The sequence below is a fragment of the Solanum verrucosum genome, unplaced genomic scaffold (assembly GCF_900185275.1).
Source record: "Solanum verrucosum unplaced genomic scaffold, falcon-dt-bn FXZP01000165.1, whole genome shotgun sequence".
NCBI lineage: Eukaryota > Viridiplantae > Streptophyta > Magnoliopsida > Solanales > Solanaceae > Solanum > Solanum verrucosum.
In genome coordinates, this window is record NW_026020340.1 from 2,453,197 (window position 1) to 2,471,890 (window position 18,694).

General features: G+C 29.0%; 3 protein-coding genes across 4 annotated transcripts in view; all 3 read right to left on the bottom strand.

Annotated features, from left to right (window-relative positions):
* LOC125837185 (protein DETOXIFICATION 27) overlaps nucleotides 1-7,640 on the bottom strand; it is a 226,157-nt gene extending 218,517 nt beyond the window's left edge. Inside the window, exons 1-8 of one of the 2 annotated variants that reach the window (XM_049516331.1) lie at nucleotides 7,272-7,640; nucleotides 5,790-6,331; nucleotides 4,443-4,529; nucleotides 3,810-3,866; nucleotides 2,553-2,791; nucleotides 1,717-1,835; nucleotides 1,322-1,411; nucleotides 959-1,060 (exon numbers count right to left, since the gene is read on the bottom strand). In XM_049516331.1, coding sequence (XP_049372288.1) covers nucleotides 1,001-1,060; nucleotides 1,322-1,411; nucleotides 1,717-1,835; nucleotides 2,553-2,791; nucleotides 3,810-3,866; nucleotides 4,443-4,529; nucleotides 5,790-6,331; nucleotides 7,272-7,559 — 1,482 coding nt within the window. In that variant the 5' untranslated portion in view covers nucleotides 7,560-7,640 and the 3' untranslated portion in view covers nucleotides 959-1,000. Of the gene's footprint in view, nucleotides 1-811; nucleotides 1,061-1,321; nucleotides 1,412-1,716; nucleotides 1,836-2,552; nucleotides 2,792-3,809; nucleotides 3,867-4,442; nucleotides 4,530-5,789; nucleotides 6,332-7,271 lie in introns of those variants that run through there. The other variant, XM_049516332.1, reaches the window with a different exon arrangement.
* Nucleotides 1-18,694, bottom strand: part of LOC125837217 (histone H3.3) — a 193,867-nt gene that overhangs the window by 152,801 nt on the left and 22,372 nt on the right. The gene's annotated exons all lie outside the window — the stretch shown is intronic.
* LOC125837214 (uncharacterized) lies at nucleotides 14,793-15,460 on the bottom strand. Its single transcript, XM_049516367.1, has one exon. It carries the CDS (start codon nucleotides 15,435-15,437, stop codon nucleotides 15,012-15,014), a length of 426 nt encoding a protein of 141 aa, XP_049372324.1. The 5' UTR covers nucleotides 15,438-15,460; the 3' UTR covers nucleotides 14,793-15,011.

Sequence of the window (18,694 nt, forward strand, 5' to 3'; positions counted from 1 at the left end):
ATTCTTTTTTCTCTCTTACTATAAAATAAAATAACAAAGGAGAACCAATTAATTAATTAAGGAATAAGAAAAAAACATAATTTATTTCTGTACCTCAAAAGTCAAAAGGTTGAATTTGTACAAAAAGGATAATTACTAGAAAGAATTATTAATTGGAACAAGTTAATCAAGATTTGTGAAGTTGCCAAACAAGAATTAATAAAATAATTTGTTGACATTTTCCAATTAAGATTATAAAATTAGTACATAATTTTACTAGATCAAGATTTGAGAAAGATGACCACTTTCTGTTTTGACCATTCTTTCTATGTTTATGACTATGATGATGTACTAGATTTTGACTATTTTATAAAGTAATCTTAACCATTATTGTGGAAAAAGGCCCAAATGATGTGGGAAATTATTGGGCCTTAATATTGAAGTCCAAAAGCCTTAAGACTTCGCGTGATTGGTTAATGACGATTTTCAATAATATCTGTAAAATCTCGAAGCTTACTAGACGAAATTTGACCAAAAATGAAAAGTTTGGACCTTTTTCTTGTTCTTCTTCATTTGGGAAAGAATATGAGCATCTAATCAAAAACCATAAAACAATAGGTGGGGTCCATGACCATTTGACGAGTTCTCATAATTCTATTTTAATTTTCTTCCTCTATTTAAATCGAATGTTCTAATAACTCGTGAGCGTTCTAGTATAAATGTTGTTTGCTTCTCAAAAAAAAAATTATATGGCTCGAACCTAAAATCTTTCAACTATTTCATATAATCAAAATCAATCGATTTCTATGTTTACATTTCAACATACAAAAAATACACACCATCAATCAACTTCATTTAAAATTTATACATATATTAGTACACTTTTGTGTAGAAAAGAAAAATTACAACAAGCATAATTAGACTGGAAATTAAATTAATGCACAAAATTTCGATATAAAATATCCAATATTCTTGTTTTTTTTTCGTCATCATAATACTTTAGCAAAATTCGTCGCTAATTCTATGAAGTCAAGTGACCAACATCGTCCCATTTCCTTACATGCATTGAAGCCTTCTCTGCCTGCATTTCCAACAAAAAGATTTTTTACTATTAAATCACTTAAAAAATAACTATATGTATACGATCAAAAAACAAGGTAAAGTGTCTTTGGCCTCTATTCACACTTAAACATCGTATGCTTGCGTCGATAGATACTTAAAGGGTGGTAGAGAATGTTTTACTCCCAATAAAGTAAAATTTTTTAATGTGAATTCGAATTAGTCAGGTCCTCAAAAAATGATATTAAACACCGAATGAGAAATAAGAGACAAAAAATGTTACCTCTTTAGTCCAATCACATCTAATTGTGATTATAGCCAATATCAAAGTTTGAACTGCAGTTCCACCAAAGATCATTCCACCCCAAATTCCCTATAAATTCACATTTAATTTCTAGTTAACATTTACCAATGAAAAAAATATTCAAATTTTTGAAATTTCACTTTCATAAACTTTAATTCCATGTTTACCAATTTATACAGCACAAAAACCATTTGGTAGAAAGAATTTGTACAACGACAATAATTACAACATATTCAACGTAGTTTCATAGGGTGAGTCTAGAAAGGGTCGAGTGTACGTTGACCTTATCCCTACCTCGTGAAAGTAGAGAGACTAATTTCGACTTAAGTAACGCACACCGAAACGTAAAATTAAAGGGTATATGAGGAACATACCATGACACCGTAGTGGAAACCCCAGCCCATAATAAAGCCCAAAGGGACTCCAAGTAAGTAATAGCAGCCCAAATTTATGTATGCAACATATCCTTGCCATCCAGATCCAACAGCAACCCCTGTTAATATCCAAACATAAATTGAAAAAAAATAAAAATCAAGAAAACAGACATAAAAATTGTTTAATAAATTCAGAATTTAACGTCAGTGAGTTCTGAATGAGTATGATTTAACTCATGTAGACAATTTAATCCCACCCCCTTATATATAATTCGATCTAAAGGTAATAAATTCAGTCGAACTCGTACAAAATAGTCTAATATCACTGAATATGGTCACAAACAAAATCTATAAATCATGAGTTCAAGCAGTAGAAAAAATCAATAATGCTTGCATTAGGATAGACTGTCTACATCTCATCCTGAGTTGCATCCCTTTCATCAAGTATTTCAATCGAACTTGCAGAACATAATCTTAAATCCGCCTCTGATCACCGATTTAACTAACATAACTTTAATCCCTTCTACGCCCTTATATATAGTTCGATCTAAAGATAATGAATTCAGTCAAACTCGTATAACATAGTCTGATACCACTGAATATCATCATGGACACAAAATCTAGAGTCGGTGAGATTGAAAAGGAAGCTTTGGAGCAATGTAACCTTCATGTGACCTATACGTCATGAGTTCGACTGTCTACATCAAAAATCCTGAATTGCATCCCTTTCCTCATAATATAATATTAAATTCGCCTCTGATCACTGCTCTAACTAACATAACTTTACAATGAACAAAAAATAACAATAAATAGTATCAATTTTTTATAAAATTTACCTGAGAGGATGGGTTGAACACTGTTGAGTAGAACAGTGAAAGCTAATAGAATAGCTAGTTTATGAACAGCTTCAAGAACAGGTTTGCTAGTTGAGAAAATTAGGGCAAGTTCATTGTGGAAAAATATTATCAAAATCCAAAAGAATAATCCAATCACTGTTGATTGTATTACTGCTACTGCTGTTGCAAATTTTGCCCCTCTTCCATTTCCAGCTCCCAACTCATTTGCTACCCTTACTCTGCATCAAACAGGTTCAACTGAATTCGGTATTCTCAACATGAAATATATAAATGTATTATGTATGTGAGAGAAATTAAATCATGCATTAAGTGTCAAACTCTAATAAATTAAATGATGATTGAATTCATCGAATTGAAATCTTAGATGGAGTCAGGATTTTAAGCTTATGGATTCAGGATCTCACTTCAAAAGGAATTGGAATTAGCTATGAACTTTGTTGCTAAATTACTCGTAGTTAACATAATTTTTGAATAATCCATTTAGCGACAGATTTTGATGTTTAGCTATAGATATAATTTGTTTATTGTTAATTTATGCTTCTTTAGTAGTGTTCTAGTCCTATAAAGTTACTGGATTAAAGATTAATAATTCATACATATTTAACAAACTTTTCAATTCAAATACAAATATAAAATTTAGATCAAAATTACGAGTCTAAAATTGGTCGCATTTGTCACCATGTGCTAGCTCCGTCTTGGTGGAGAGAAGATCAAAGTGAACATGACATATAATTGAACGTTCAAAAGATGAAAATATAGTTGTCGTTTAAAGATGAAAAATGTATTTTGGATCAAACCAAGTATTAATAATAGTAGGAACATTTTTTACCAACTAGTATTAATTTCACATAATTTGAAGATATTTTTTATCCTATTCCGTTTAATATATTTTTATTTTTCTCTTTCCTTCTCCTAATTAGGTAATCATTCAAAAATCATGTGCACTTTGGACAAAATTCTAATTTTGACTTTAATTACAATATTCGTAAGTAAAAGTGAATCAATAGCTAAAATTTAGAACTTGTGGATTTTAAATTTGTCACCAAATTTATAGTCATCATAATTATTGAATTCACGATTATATATATAATATAACATAGTCATGGTGGCTTCTTTTATCCTATTTCTCAATCAAATGTAAGATGTAACCAATAACAACCACATATTTTCATAAATTATTTAAATAAAAGAAAAATAAATAAATTATTTAAATGGAAGAATAAAAATTGAACATACCCAGCTCCAGCAAAGAATCCAAAAGGAATCATCAGTTCCCAGCTATTTATATTCATGCTGCAAGAATTAAAATAAAAATAAAAATAAGACAATGACATATATATAGAATTAATATTTTTGTGTTGGGACAGTTTTTAGAAAATAAACTTAGTCATTTTCTTTTCTTTTTTGTAATAATAAATTATTATGTTCTTGTATATGACAAGTTGAAAAATACTTGGCCATTAAATTTGACTGAGATAGAACTATGAGACTTGTCATCTTAATATTCAATAATGTCAAAGACAATGATAATGACAAGATAACAAAAGTTAATTTTTTTTGGGTACATTTGTTAAATTTAAATTTGTAGTGTTATCATTAATAGTTATAGTCATTGGCGTAGCCACATACAATGAATCGTTGTTAGTAGAACGTCTTTCGTTTAAAATATATATATATTGAATATCAAATATTTTTAGTGAAAATTTTGTTTCGTTGTTGATTATAGTGTTAAACGAACATGTAAAAGATAGAATGATGAACCATGCAACTAATTAATACAATTATCATTATCAGTATAATTTATTGGTTCACTAGTATACCTTTTTTAGTTTAAAAAAAGTGTGATTAAGAAGAGTTAAGTTTAATTACCAGATGGATAATGAATCCAAAGCAATTTTAGCATTCTCCAAATTACCAGTCATCACAATTAGCACCTTGTAGTACCAGTTCTCCAAGCTGTTCCATTTACAACAAAAAAATAATAATTAAACCATTAAGCATAATAAATAAATTATGATAATATGATGTTTCAAGTTCGAGTCATAAATATATATACAAGGAACTCTTTCGCCTTGAAGTGAAATTTCGTGACATATCTTGGAGTTCTCATGTGGAATCTGAAACTCCATAACAATGACTATTTGGCTTAGCCATTAAAAGATAGCCGCTATCATAGGTCCCAAACTTCAGTAGTGAAATTCCTTGACATGTCCTAAAGTTCACATATATGGAATCTAAAACTTCGTCACATTGATTAATTGACTTTGTCTTTAAAAATAGCCACTATCATAGTGTTTCAAACTCCATAAGTGAAATTCCATGACATGTCCAGGAATTCACACATGAAATCTGAAACTCAGTCACATTGATCAATTGACTCTGTCTTTAAAAAATAGCCACTATCATTAAATTCCAAACTCCATAAGTGAAATTCCATGACACGTCTTGAAATTCACATTTGGAATCTGAAACTCCGTCACAATGATTATTTGACTCTATCTTTAGAAAATAGCCATTAACATTAAATTCCAAACTCCATAAGTGAAGTTACATGTGGAATCTGAAACTCCATAACAATGACTATTTGGCTCAGCCATTAAAAGATAGCCGCTATCATAGGTCCCAAACTTCAGTAAAGTTCACATATATGGAATCTAAAACTCCGTCACATTGATTAATTGACTTTGTCTTTAAAAAATAGCCACTATCATAGCGTTTCAAACTCCAAAAGTGAAATTCCATGACATGTCATGGAATTCACACGTGAAATTTCATGACATGTCCTGGAATTCACACGTGAAATCTGAAACTCCGTCACATTGATCAATTGACATTGTCTTTAAAAAATAGCCATTATCATTAAATTCCAAACTCCATAAGTGAAATTCCATGACATGTCTTGAAATTCACATGTGAAATCTGAAACTCCGTCACAATGATTATTTGACTCTATCTTTAGAAAATAGCCATTAACATTAAATTCCAAACTCCATAAGTGAAGTTACATGACATGTTCTGAAATTCACAGATGGAATCTGAAACTCCGTCATAGTGATTATTAGACTTTGTCTTTAAAAAATAGCCAGTGTCACAAAATTCCAAACTCCATAAGTGAAATTCCATGATATGTCCTGGAGTAATTCACACGTGGAATCTGAAACTCCGTGATAGTAACTATTACTATTTACAAATTTAGCCAAAGTTAGAAATTGTTACCATAGCATGACCCCAGAAGAAGCAGAAAGTTTGAAGAAGTCCCAAAGTCCAGAAAAAGCCTCCATACTAAATCCATTCCAAGAAAGTGGACATCCACCACAAGTAGTATAACAAAACAACACCAAAAACACCAACCACCAAGATAAATTCAAAGTAAATGCTGTCCCAATAATTCCCAATTGAAACTTGTACACAATAAGCCAACTTATCAACACATGGACTATAAAAGCCACAAAATTAGCCCAAGCAATCACATTGTTTTTCAATTGACTTTGCAAGAACCTTTGCAATGGAAATTGAAATGCAAAGCAAAAGTGTAATGGTATAAAGGCTAAAACTACAACTCCAGAGAGTTGTGAGACATCTTTTGGTTGCCCTAAAAATATCAAGACTGGTGTTGCAAAGAAAAATATTGGTAACATTATGATGCTACATAACAAGAGTACTATCCATGAACGTTGCAAATATACACCTAACATGTAGTATTTTTTAGCACCAAATGCTTGTCCACATAGTGTTTCCAATGCACTTGCCATACCTAGCTGCATAATAATATTATTTTTATTAATCACCATAATAAGTTAGTATAATTTGTGTGTAACGAACGAATAATAATAATTGCGCTTCAATTCTAAGTAAAGTAGGGTTGGTTATTAGAGGAAGAGTCGCGTGTAATAATGAAAGGAGTTCAATTGAATCCCTTGTAAGGACTGTTGTTGAAAGATAGTATATATAGCTCATGTAAGAGCAAATAGTAATAATTGTGTTTCAATTCCCAAAGTAAATTAGGGTCCAAAGGCAAAAACTACTAGAAACAAAGGTTTTCCATCAATTAAAAATTTGTACTATAAAATAATATTTTTTCATCTATTTCTTATCGAACTAGCTCACTAGGAAAACGTACGGTGGAAAACAAATTAATTTTTCATTGAAATATTGGAGAATTTCAATGGAAAGTTTTCTCACTGGTTCAATTAAAATATTAGTGAGAATAGTTGTTGAAATTTTTCCATTGAGAAATTTCAATGGAAAAAGACGGATCTTTTAAATAGTGAGTGCCGTGTGTAATGAAAGAAGTTCAATCAAATCCTAATAAGTAGGATTCTCGAAACATTGTACATAGCTCATGTAACAACAAACAATAATAGTTGTGTTTCAATCCTAAGCAAATTAGGATCGGCTAGGGGGCAGAGCTGCATGTAACGAAAAGGGTTCAATTGAATCGTTTGTCAAAAAATTATATCATAAAGCAATAATTTTATGCAATACATTAAAAGAAAATATTAGAATTTCCTAGACATAAGTGGTCCAAGAATCTTTTTTTAGGTTGCATTCAAGTCCCAAGAAGTTGACACTTTTGCATTTTTCAAAGAAAATTCATACATACACACATATCAATACTTCCAACTATAGAATTGAAACATAGTCGATTGATTGACTGATTCAGTAAAAATACGTTATAAAAGAGGGAAAACAACATACCATGAGTCCGAAATCGAAACCAAGAACAACATTACTAGCAATGGACATAGCTGCAAGTTCAAGATCACCAAGATGGCCAGCAAAAGCTTGAGTAATAACAAACATTGAATAAGAGGCTATTCTACTAAAGATGGCTGGCCCAACTATTTGCCATAGCTTCTTTGTTTCTATCCAAAATCTTAAACCAAAACTTTGATCATATTGTTCTAAATAATTATTATTATTTGTTGAAACATAATCTAATAAGGGCACTTTATTTTCTTCTATTAATTTCCCATTGCTAGACATTTTTTTCTTTATTCTCTCTCGTTAGGCAAAAGAAGAGAGAGAGAGAGAGAGAAAAGATGAGGAAGATAGCAAGAGGAATTCATTTGTGTTGATAGTGATTATATATATATAGTAGTCTACAAGGAGAACTCAAAAGAAAAAACAACTTATAATTAATAAAAATAATATAAGAAAATTAAAATTGAAATTTTCTTCTTATTTATTATCTATTCTTGGAGTAATCATTTGCTCCTTTGTCTTTTTCACCTTTGGTCTTTTAAAGGGTTGGTGGAAAAATTACACCAGCTTACTGCGGACATGATTACAAATAGAAAGATATAAATATCGAGAATAATTAGGTAAAATATTAATAGGTTGAGTGTTGTCTAGTTACTGTTATATAATTGATTGTCGGAAAGTATAATTGCAAATCTTTGCTTTTCATTGAAATGCTGAAGAACCTGCAATAAACACCTTCGCCTTCTGCATAATTCTTTACTGAACTTATCAGCTGTAGTGGTAAATTATATATATATAAATATATATTGTTATTAATATTACTCTTCTATTATAGTATTTTTTGAGTTTCTTCATTATTTTCTGCATGACTATTTTCGCTATCGTATTTGTGTTAGATAGTTATTTTGATATATTTTACTTGAGTCATGAATCTATTGAAAACGATGTATCTATCTTTACAAAATAGGAATAAAGCTATATACACAACTATAAATTTACTCTACTATCAAATATAATTTAAATTCTGAATCTGTCTCGATAAGTCGACATAAGTTGTACGTAAGTATGAAGTTCACGATTGGAAGATTGGGATCAAGAAATCAAGTTGTCCACATATTTTTGGAAGATAGTACATCAATTTTGACAAGTGGTATATGACGGTTCAGCCCTTTTTATTCATTTATAAAATATTATAATCATTTTTTTTCTGTGGTGAGTTCACAAGATGATGTTCTTTCTATCCACGTCTTTTTTTCTACCAGATTTATAAAAACAAGACGCCAAATAAGACCAAAAGGATATCTACCTTAAAAAATAGTAGAAATATAAAGAAATTCATTAAATATTTATAAATTATTAAATCAATTTTTAGTAACTTAAAAAAAATTGAAATCTTAAATCTACAAGTTTTAGATTTTGATTTCGCCTCTGAATTTATCAAGGTATTTTATGTAGAATATGAAACTTCGTAAGTCGTAATAATATGACTATTTTTCAAGCATGTGATCAAAATATGATATTATTTAGTACCTGAATAACTCACTTCCAAATCTACAATCAAATTACCTCTTTATTTTTTTATTTTTTTTCGAAAGGGTCAGATATATTAATAGACACTTAAAGTCGACATCAATTTTAGGATTAACAATTCAAGATAAAAATATTTCCAAAAAACTGCTTCTATTATTCTTTCGTGCATTTTTAAACATAAAACTTTAAAGTTATAAATTCATATTTATTTTTTTCATACATTTTTATACATAAAACTAAGCTCTGCTAGGAAAAGTATCAAGTTCAATTGAATTGTATATTCATACGCCTCTACTAACAATAATATAGAATCAATCAGAGCCAAATTTAAAATATATCAAATTTAAAAATTATAACAGTGACGAAAATACAATAGATTGATATATATGAACATCATCATGAGTTATTCCGTGATAAAACCGTCTCATCCATAGAAAGGTATGAGGCCAAACAAATCGAGTCAGGTTTTTTAACAATTTGAAAGATAATTTTGCAGGGATAATAGCTATCTCTTTGGTTCAAAAAAGAAAGACAAATATTTGCCATTAAAATGGACCTATCATATAATTTTGATATAATTAACCATATCGATTAAAAAACGTTATAGATTTCGAGTTGATAAATGGATGGGCCAAATATTTTATTTTTGAATCGTAACAACATTGTGAGGTCCCCATTACCTCAGAATACAGAACACTTGGTAGATATTTTGCTAGTGATGTAATTGCTTACGTGTTATTACAATATTTACGTGAACTAATTATAAATCAGTATAATATAAAAAAATTAACGTTGAAAATAATTGATTTCGATAGGTAAAAGGAGGATAAAATTACATTATTTCAATATATATTATGAATATTTCTTACTATTTTATGTATATATATTATTGTTGTGGATCTCGTGTCACATGATTTTTAGATAGTATAATGAATATATTTCACAACTAGAATAAAGATTTATTATTTTAAATTAATTAGAAATTTGTGTTATATAATATTATTTTTTCACTCAGTTCCCACTGAACCAACTCACTGAAAAAATGCATGATGAAAAATAAGTTATCACTGAAATAATGGGAAGCTTTTTAAATTTTCTATATAATTCTTTTCACACCGATTCAATCCAAATACATGTGCGAATAGAAACATAGCGTTCTTCGGTGAGAGATTAATTGGAAAAATAGTGATTTTTAGTAATATCTTAATCCATTGGTAACAGAGCCATCGAGGGAATCAAGGGAATGACTATAACGATTATTTTAGAAGTTGCGCTTCACTGGCATAACCTTTTATACATTTAATATAGTTTAATATACAACAATAGTCTATTTATATTTCTTAATCAATTATAAATTCTATTAATTAGTTCTCTAATCACGTGTATCTAATTGTTTTTCATAGTTGCATATTATTGACCAAAAGGGGTCAATTTCCTTGTTTCCCAAGGGAAAGACCAAATTATTCCAACAATATTTTTTTTCAATATTAAATATATGTAATTAATATGCAGATCTATTTTAGCCTCTTTTATATTTTTTTGGTCCAATTATTTAGTAGTCTCTTTATTTTTTTGGTCCAAATATTTAGTAGCCTCTCTTTTTTTGGGTCCAATTATTTAGTAGCCCTTTTTCATATTTTCCGCATTTAGCTTTAGAGAGTTAAATTATATAAAATTTAAATGATATTTTTAAAAAACATATTTTTATCATGTTGATATAAAAAAAATATTTACAATATTTTTTGTATAAGTTTTGAGTATTTAAGTTTTAATTTTAAAATACAAATTAATATAATTTACTTTAATTTTTAAAATTAGTCAAATTAACTATCGAAAAATGAAACAACAACAACAATAATAACGTATTCACTGTAATTTCGCAAAAATTCCTAATACGAAAGGGACCCCATTGACAGATGAAATGTACCCATGCTTTTAATTGGAGAAAAAAATGTCATTATAGTTGAGTCACCTTCGAGTGAACCCAAAGTATTTACAGTGAAATTAACCCATGAATTTAATTCTTTGGGGCCAAGAACTTATTTAGACTCATGTACGTGAGCAAATTCGTAAGCAATGATGTCTTCCATTTTTATTTTTTTTCTCACAAGCCGAAAAAAATACAAAGAAGCAAATTCAGAATTTGAACATTTTGGTTATAAATATATGTATGGAGTAATTTTTAATGTATATATAATTAGTGGCGGATTTTTATTAAAGAGTTTTAAAAAAAAAATGTAGTGTATAAAGTTTGAATTTAAAACCTTAAGATGAATTTCATTCCCTTAAATTAGTGAGTCAATCTTTAATCTTATATTAAAGAAATTCATATAATCTAAATATATGCGTAAAAGTAAAAAAATATTACCTTATATATACGGGAAATAATTGCCAGATAAATATCATGACAACCTCCTAGATCCTCCCCTCTATATGAGGTCTGAAATTGTTTTTTATTAAGTTTATATGAATCCATGGTACATGCTGCCAGCAAAAACAAATCAAGTCAAATCAAATAAATAAATAAATAAAAAGTGGAAGGTATTATTTTATTTTTCTTGGATTTTTTAACTTTATTAGGTAAAGATCATGTATTTTGTGCATGAAGTTCCTGGCTAGTGCCTAGAAGTCAAGAGGTTAATAATTAAAGGAAAAAAGACACTTTTCGATATGTTTAGAAGAATAAGGAAATTGTGAAGTGATTCTTGTGGGCTTAAATTATTCTTGAATAGTCAATTTTCTCTTATTAGTCAGAGAAATTTTTGTCTTCATTCTCTGTCAAAAAATAATGTATGGTTTATATGATAAAATATTAGTAGTTCATATTCGTATTTGAATTTGTGCTATGCAGAACTCCATTTGGAGGGAAAGCGCTTTGTATCAATGATTTTTTCATATGTAGGATTCGAACTTAAAACCTTTGATTAAAGAAGGAGCAGTCATTAAAGAGAAGCATTTCTTTACACGTATATAGATGTAAATGTTCAGCCATGAATGTATATTCGACTTGATATACTTAAATTTGGTTTGATTGAAAATTAGAGATAGATCTAGGATTTGAAATTTATAAATTTAAATTTATAATTTTACTACAAATGTCTATGTCAATAATTACGACATGATTAAAATATCGAAGTCATCATAGAGAAGAGTGTCATCAAATTTTCTAATAAAAGACTTGTGGCAATTTAAAAATCAAATTCAAGCATACTTGGAAAGCACTTGCATCGAGGATGTAGCAACAATAAGTATAGACCATAAACATGTATTATTGAGCAAAGTGTACAAATATTTGATTTTGACGTCATTATTTAATTTGTGATTATTTTTTATAAAAGAAAAACTACGCATATATGACTATCTTCAAATATACGGTGTTCAAAGTTAGTCTTAACAAAATCTAATTCAATTTTTGAATTTGAAGTTTCATATAAATTAAGTTTAGGTACATATGATTGAAGTTCAGTCAATTTTGCTTGAATTTCAACTAGGTTAAAATTTGATCCTTTTTTCCTTATTCCACTTTTACTTTAACTTAGAGTCGTATATGGCTAAAGTTCACTGACTAAACTTCGTCATATATACGACTGAAGTTAATCCATTTTTGCAAACAAGATTGAACATCAGTCATATATAACTTGAGATACCACACATATACGACTGAAGTTAATCCATTTTTTCAAACAAGATTGAACATCAGTCATATATAACTTGAGATACCGCATATATGAGGTGATATACGTGCAAAAAAGTTTAAAAGACGAATACATATTAAATGCCGGTATCAAAATAGACTGCCTCGTGAAACTTTGACTGTATTGTTGATGAACTCTGGGTCCAGTACAGACATTACTCAATCGGCCCAATCCTTTTTGAGTTACAATTGGGCTATTCAACTAATAATGAAATATGTATAAATTATAGGAACCACATATTATAAGTACTAAATAACATCATATCCCTTCTAGTTTTCTATTTACCAAAAATCCCTTAAAAATGATGTTTGCGGGATATATAGCGTTGTGCACGGGATACATTAGGTTTGATACATTCCACATAGCGGGATACATAGCGTTGTGCACGGGATATATGTGGGATACAAGCGTTGTGCACGGGATACATAGCATTGTGCACGGGATACATGCGGGATACATAGGTAAATAAGAGATTTTTGAAATTTTTGAAATAAGTAGGGATAAATGGATATTAAGGTAAGTAAATGAGTGTAGTTTAGTAATTTGTCCATGAAATATTTAAAAAATAGCCAATTTGAAACACTGGCTCATATTTCCATACGTAGCTACGTGTTCCATGAAATATTTGACAAATAGCCACTTGAAAATTTGGAACTCTATTATGTTGTATTGAGATTTCATATGCTTCATTAGCCATGTTTATCTTGCTATTGTGTTGTCGTTATTCTCAATTCATTTCTATCGAAAATAACCTAATTCTCTGTGCGCTATATAGGTAAAAGTTAAGTTTACGCACATAGATCCTACCTTTTTTAGACCCCTCTTATTGAATTACATCGAATATATAGATATCACCTCATTTGCAAAAATCGTTTACAACTAATACCACTTAAAAGCAAGAGCAGAGCCACCTTAGTTGAAGGGTGATCCGGTGCATACAAATTATGTGTGTACATGAGTTAGATATTAGTATTACTTATTATACTTATATATTTTATTTTGCATATTCTTATTATAATTGAGAAAAAAAAGTTACACACCTCTTGTTAAATTCCTGACTAGAAACACTTTCAATAATGTAAAAGATGGCATCTTGATCTTTTGGTTCCTTAATAAGTGGGAAGATGGAAGACAGAAAAACAATTCTCACATACATGCATGCATTATGGTTGTAGCATTAAAATATTCTTATTCTGTGGAATTTTTGCTATTTTTCCAAGGAAGGAATCATCATGTTTTCTACTCTCAGAGATCTCAGATTCGAATTTTAAGTATGCCATTTTTGAGCATTTTTCTTTGAGTGGAACCCACGTGATGTAAATTCAAAATAGTCGAACTCTGTCAGACACCACATGAGAAATTAAAAAGAAAATATTTTCTATAACTTGGTTCAACCTTCTTTGTTTGAATAAAATGGTTTCAGAATTTAAATTTAAATTTATGAATTTTTACACTAATTCAATCCAAAATTTTTAAAAATCTTATTTTAGAGATTATGCTGAATTCGTCATTATTATTATTATTCGATTTCTAACAACTTTTATTTATAAGGAAACAAACAACCAAGCAAAACGAGTACTCTTTTTTTTTCTTCATAATTTACTAAAGTTAATAGAAATGTACGACTTTTGAGATTCATAATTATTTTTTATATTTATTTTTGAAAATGCCAGTCCATTAAAAAACACCAATTTGCATTAATTTATTTGCTAACAAACAAAACTACAAAAACCTTTAAATATACTTAGTTGGTAATTATCGGCGCTTCATGTGCAAAGTTTGCTGACAAAATTGACTTTAACGTTCCAAAGTCTACGATTTGCTCTAATTACCTTTCAAATAAAAAAGATTTACACACTTAATTACTCAAATATGAAACTTACAAAATTGAGATATTTAAGATGTACTTCTGACCACAACTCATTATTAAATCGCATGTAAATATTAAGTTAAAAAGCAAATATAGCTTTTCTCGTTGCCGTTAAATTTACATAATTAAAATTATATTGACATTAAGCAAACATAACTTTTTCATAGACGTTCAATTTACATGTGTTAAGTACATAATCTCGTTGGTTAATGCTTCTAAGTTAATTGCAATTCTCCCCTAAGATCTAAGTTTAATCCAACCAATATAATTAACGCAATTTTATAAGTTGAGTCTAAGAAGTACATACATAAGTGAAGTCTGAATAAAATAAAATAAAATATATACGAATCTTATCTTATCAAAAGTATATATTTATATATAATTAGAAATGCAAAAATATTTAGTGATTGAAAATACTCATAACAAAAAGAATAAAAACTCAAATTTATTTCACTTGAAATGTACATAGGGATGATGAATGATTCACTCTAAAATGAAAAATATAATTAACAAAAAAAAAAAAAACCCACAATGTACCAAACAAATAAATCACAAAAGTAATTAAAAAGATAAGTATTACAAAACAGATCTCGTCCGTCCATCAAAAGAACAAAACACGTGTTAGTACACGTGTCGCCTCTACAGCAAAGCAGCAGCGATGATCACGCCAGCGAATGCAGCACCGCCAATGACGGCTCTGTTACCGGCGTTAGGCGACGACGGCGTGTTGTCGGCTGAAGGCTGATCCGCCGGTGCACCACCTGTAGGAGTAGGTGCCGATGGTGAAACAGCGCCGGCGCCAGACGGAGATGGAGATGGAGAAGTTGCGGAAGCTGCCGGAGATGGAGTCGGTGAAGTAGTGGGAGCGGTAGACGGTGCCGGGGTTGGAGTCGCAGTTGGAGTTGGAGATGGAGTTGGAGTTGCGGTCGGCGGAGCTAATACCGGTGCCGGCGCCGGAGTTGGAGTTGCTGCCGGAGAAATTTTTGGGGCCGGAGCTGGAGATTGAGCTATGGAAGAAGCAGCAAAAAAGGCTAAGAAAAGAAAAACTCTGAAATAAGAAGCCATTTTTTTGCTCTGTTTCTCTCTCTTTTGGCTGAAAAGTGAATAGAAAAGAGACTGCGAAGAGGAAATATATATAAGGAGGAGAAAGAGAAAAAAGGAAGGTTCCTTAGACAGAAATATTTGTATTGAGATCGATTAAATTTGAAATCACGAATTTATAGAGTTTGCGACTGTGTTTCTAATGTAGCGAAAGTTTAGTAGTTTATATCTAGTGTTTGATATTTATATCTGAATCTGATTAAATTTAAATTCATACATTACAAGATTCATTTTTTAGGATCACATTTTCCAATAGTTAAGATCCGATAAAATTCGAAAACTCTAATAAAGAATAAGTCATTATAATTACCCCAAGAAAAATCATGTTGGTCTTGAAGGAAAATATTTGTATAATATAATTATTTTTATAATCAATTGTTTAGTTTAAAATACAGATATAATATAGGTGTATGTCTGTTGGTAATGGTATAGTATAATGCATTAGTGTGCATGGACAGCTAAAAATGACTCATAATTCAACACCTAAATTTGTGGTGGATGTTATTTGTTTGTTCTCGATCAGAAGTCTCGATTTTAAATTCTCAATACAAAATATTAAATATTTAAAAGAAAAAAAGGATTCATAATCACAAGTTGATTGTGTGGTTAATGTTAGAATTTAAAATTTATATTACATTTAAGTTAATATAATTAAGTCAATTTTACTTTAAAATATAAATACAATATTTTTGAGAACAAAACAAAACTTTACAACTATGCAACACCTAACCTTTTTTAATTTCATTTTTCAAAGCTCTTTCTCAGAAACTTGTTGGAACAAACTTTTAAACCCCAAAAAGTTTTTAGCATATTTATGGCAAATATAATTGTCAGAGGAATATGGTTCTTCTCATATATCTTATCAATGAAATAATTAGATGAGAATAATAATTTTGAGCTAAATTATTTTTAAAAATATTTACTTGAAAAGTGGTTATTTTTCAAATTTGAAAAATTTAAATCAAATTGTTCGAAAAAATTGACTATAATATATTATTGAACTAAAATAGTATGAAGATATTCTTATCATATTAAAACCTCACATTTTCAAGAATATTCAACGCTTTGTTAGCTTTTTTTTTTCTTTCTATTTTTCATGTGTGACTGACTTAATTATATATCATCTATTTCAACAATATTTCTGATTATCAAAGCTTAATTGTTTATCTTAAATAAAATATATGTATGTGTTTTCAAAACTTCGATAAAAATAGCAAACTAATTTATAAATGGATAAAGGTGTAATTAAGTCAGGTTTAATATCGTTACTTGCCATCTCCATAATTATTTTATTGAACCATTCACTGTAAAGTTAGTTGTTAGACTGAAACAATATAAAAATATTCTAACATGATATGCTATTATTTATTTTAACTCAAGTTGATGCGTTTTTTATTTCGAAACATCTCACACACAACATATATAACCAAATATTTTTTTTGAAAAACATGGCTTGGGACCATTTTCTTTTTCTTTCGTGAAAATGCACCAAAAAGACACCAAAGAAAATGAAACAATTAGGTGGTCATTTTCCTCATGTTAAGTAAAATGTCATTATCTTCTTAGTTGTAATTTACTTGTATTTATATGTTTCTCAATCATTTGTCCAACTTATTTTCATATTTATCTATTCTTAACGTTAAACTTTCAAAATCATACTAATCCGTTCATTTCAATAACTAATTAATTTTAATTAACAAATAACAAATGACATATAGATATAATATGATGATAATGATCAATAGGTGATTATATGTGTTTTCCTCCTTTCACGCAATTTCTCATTCGACCAAGAGACATTTTTATAAGATAAGATAATAAAGACGAAAATAAATTTATTGTTAAGTTTAGCTAAATTGTCTTATAGATAATTGTTAGTCTTAGTCGGTTAGTCCCTCTTTTTTAGTTTCGTTTGTCACGCTAATAGCGATGTCGCACAACTAAGTTAGTACAAGTTCTTCAATACTCATTTTAGGACCTTTAATTAATTCAAAAAAATTATCAACGAGGAAAAATATTTTTTTCCATTCGCATGACTCGTACTAAAATCGCAACCGTCATAAATCTAATGAGTCAGACCAATAAATTTTAGATACCGAGCCACTTTTAATATTTTTTAGGTTGATATCAACACCAAGACCTAATTCCAACCAACATTAGCGTGGTCGGCAAATTTCTATTCTCAAAATCTAAGTTTCAACACTCATACTACTCTATTAATCTCAAATAATTTAATTTGATTCTAATTAATGCTAATTATATCCTCCAAATTAATGATTAATTAGTGTTACAATACGTGGTAAGTACTTATTTCATCATTTTCAATCAAAATTCTAATTTAGTTGTCACCATTTTAGATTTCATGTTTCTTAATAAATTAGGTAAGGTACCATTATACCCTTATTTAGTGTTCTTTTAAAGTCAATTTTTCAATCAATGAACATGTTAATTTATTTTAATTAATTAATTTGATCAATGATAATTAATTACTTATTTATGCTTTGGTTTTATAAAATAACAAATATTAAGGAACATCTACTTTTAGTAAGGACGACATATAAATAGGAACGGGAGAGTACTAAAGAGCATCTATTTTAATAAGAATAACAATGTAAGTAGGAACAATGGGAGTATAATCAAATTATTGTTTGCATTAATGGTTTACTATGACTTATTACTTCATCGGCTTTGTTTATCTTCATATCTTGCTGCTTTACTGTCATTATTTTGCGTTGTTTGTAATTCAATTAAGTCGAAGATCTATAAAAAATAATCTTCCTATCATCAAGATAGATAACGTTTATATATGTCCTATCCTTCCAGATCCCACTGTTGTATCTTAGTGTTGTGTGGATGAAATGCTTAATCTTTCTTTAGTGTTAGAATACGTGGCAAGTAATTATTTGATCAAATTTAAACCAAACTTTAATTAATATCTGCATTATTTTCTTAATGTGGGACCAAACGATGAGGGAGACATATTAACTTTGGCTTATAAAATTATTTTATATTATATCTTCCCTCAGTGTGGTTTGCTTAGCTGTATTATATAGCCGTTTAGCAGATAGGGAACATTAAACTAATTTAAAAAAAAATATATTTTTCTATTAAATTAAGCAAAATATTTTAATTTCATAATGTGTTGCTGTCGGTGCTCTGAACATTAAAATTTTAATTAATTAAAATATGCATTTTTTAATTTTATATCCGTTTGATTGTTA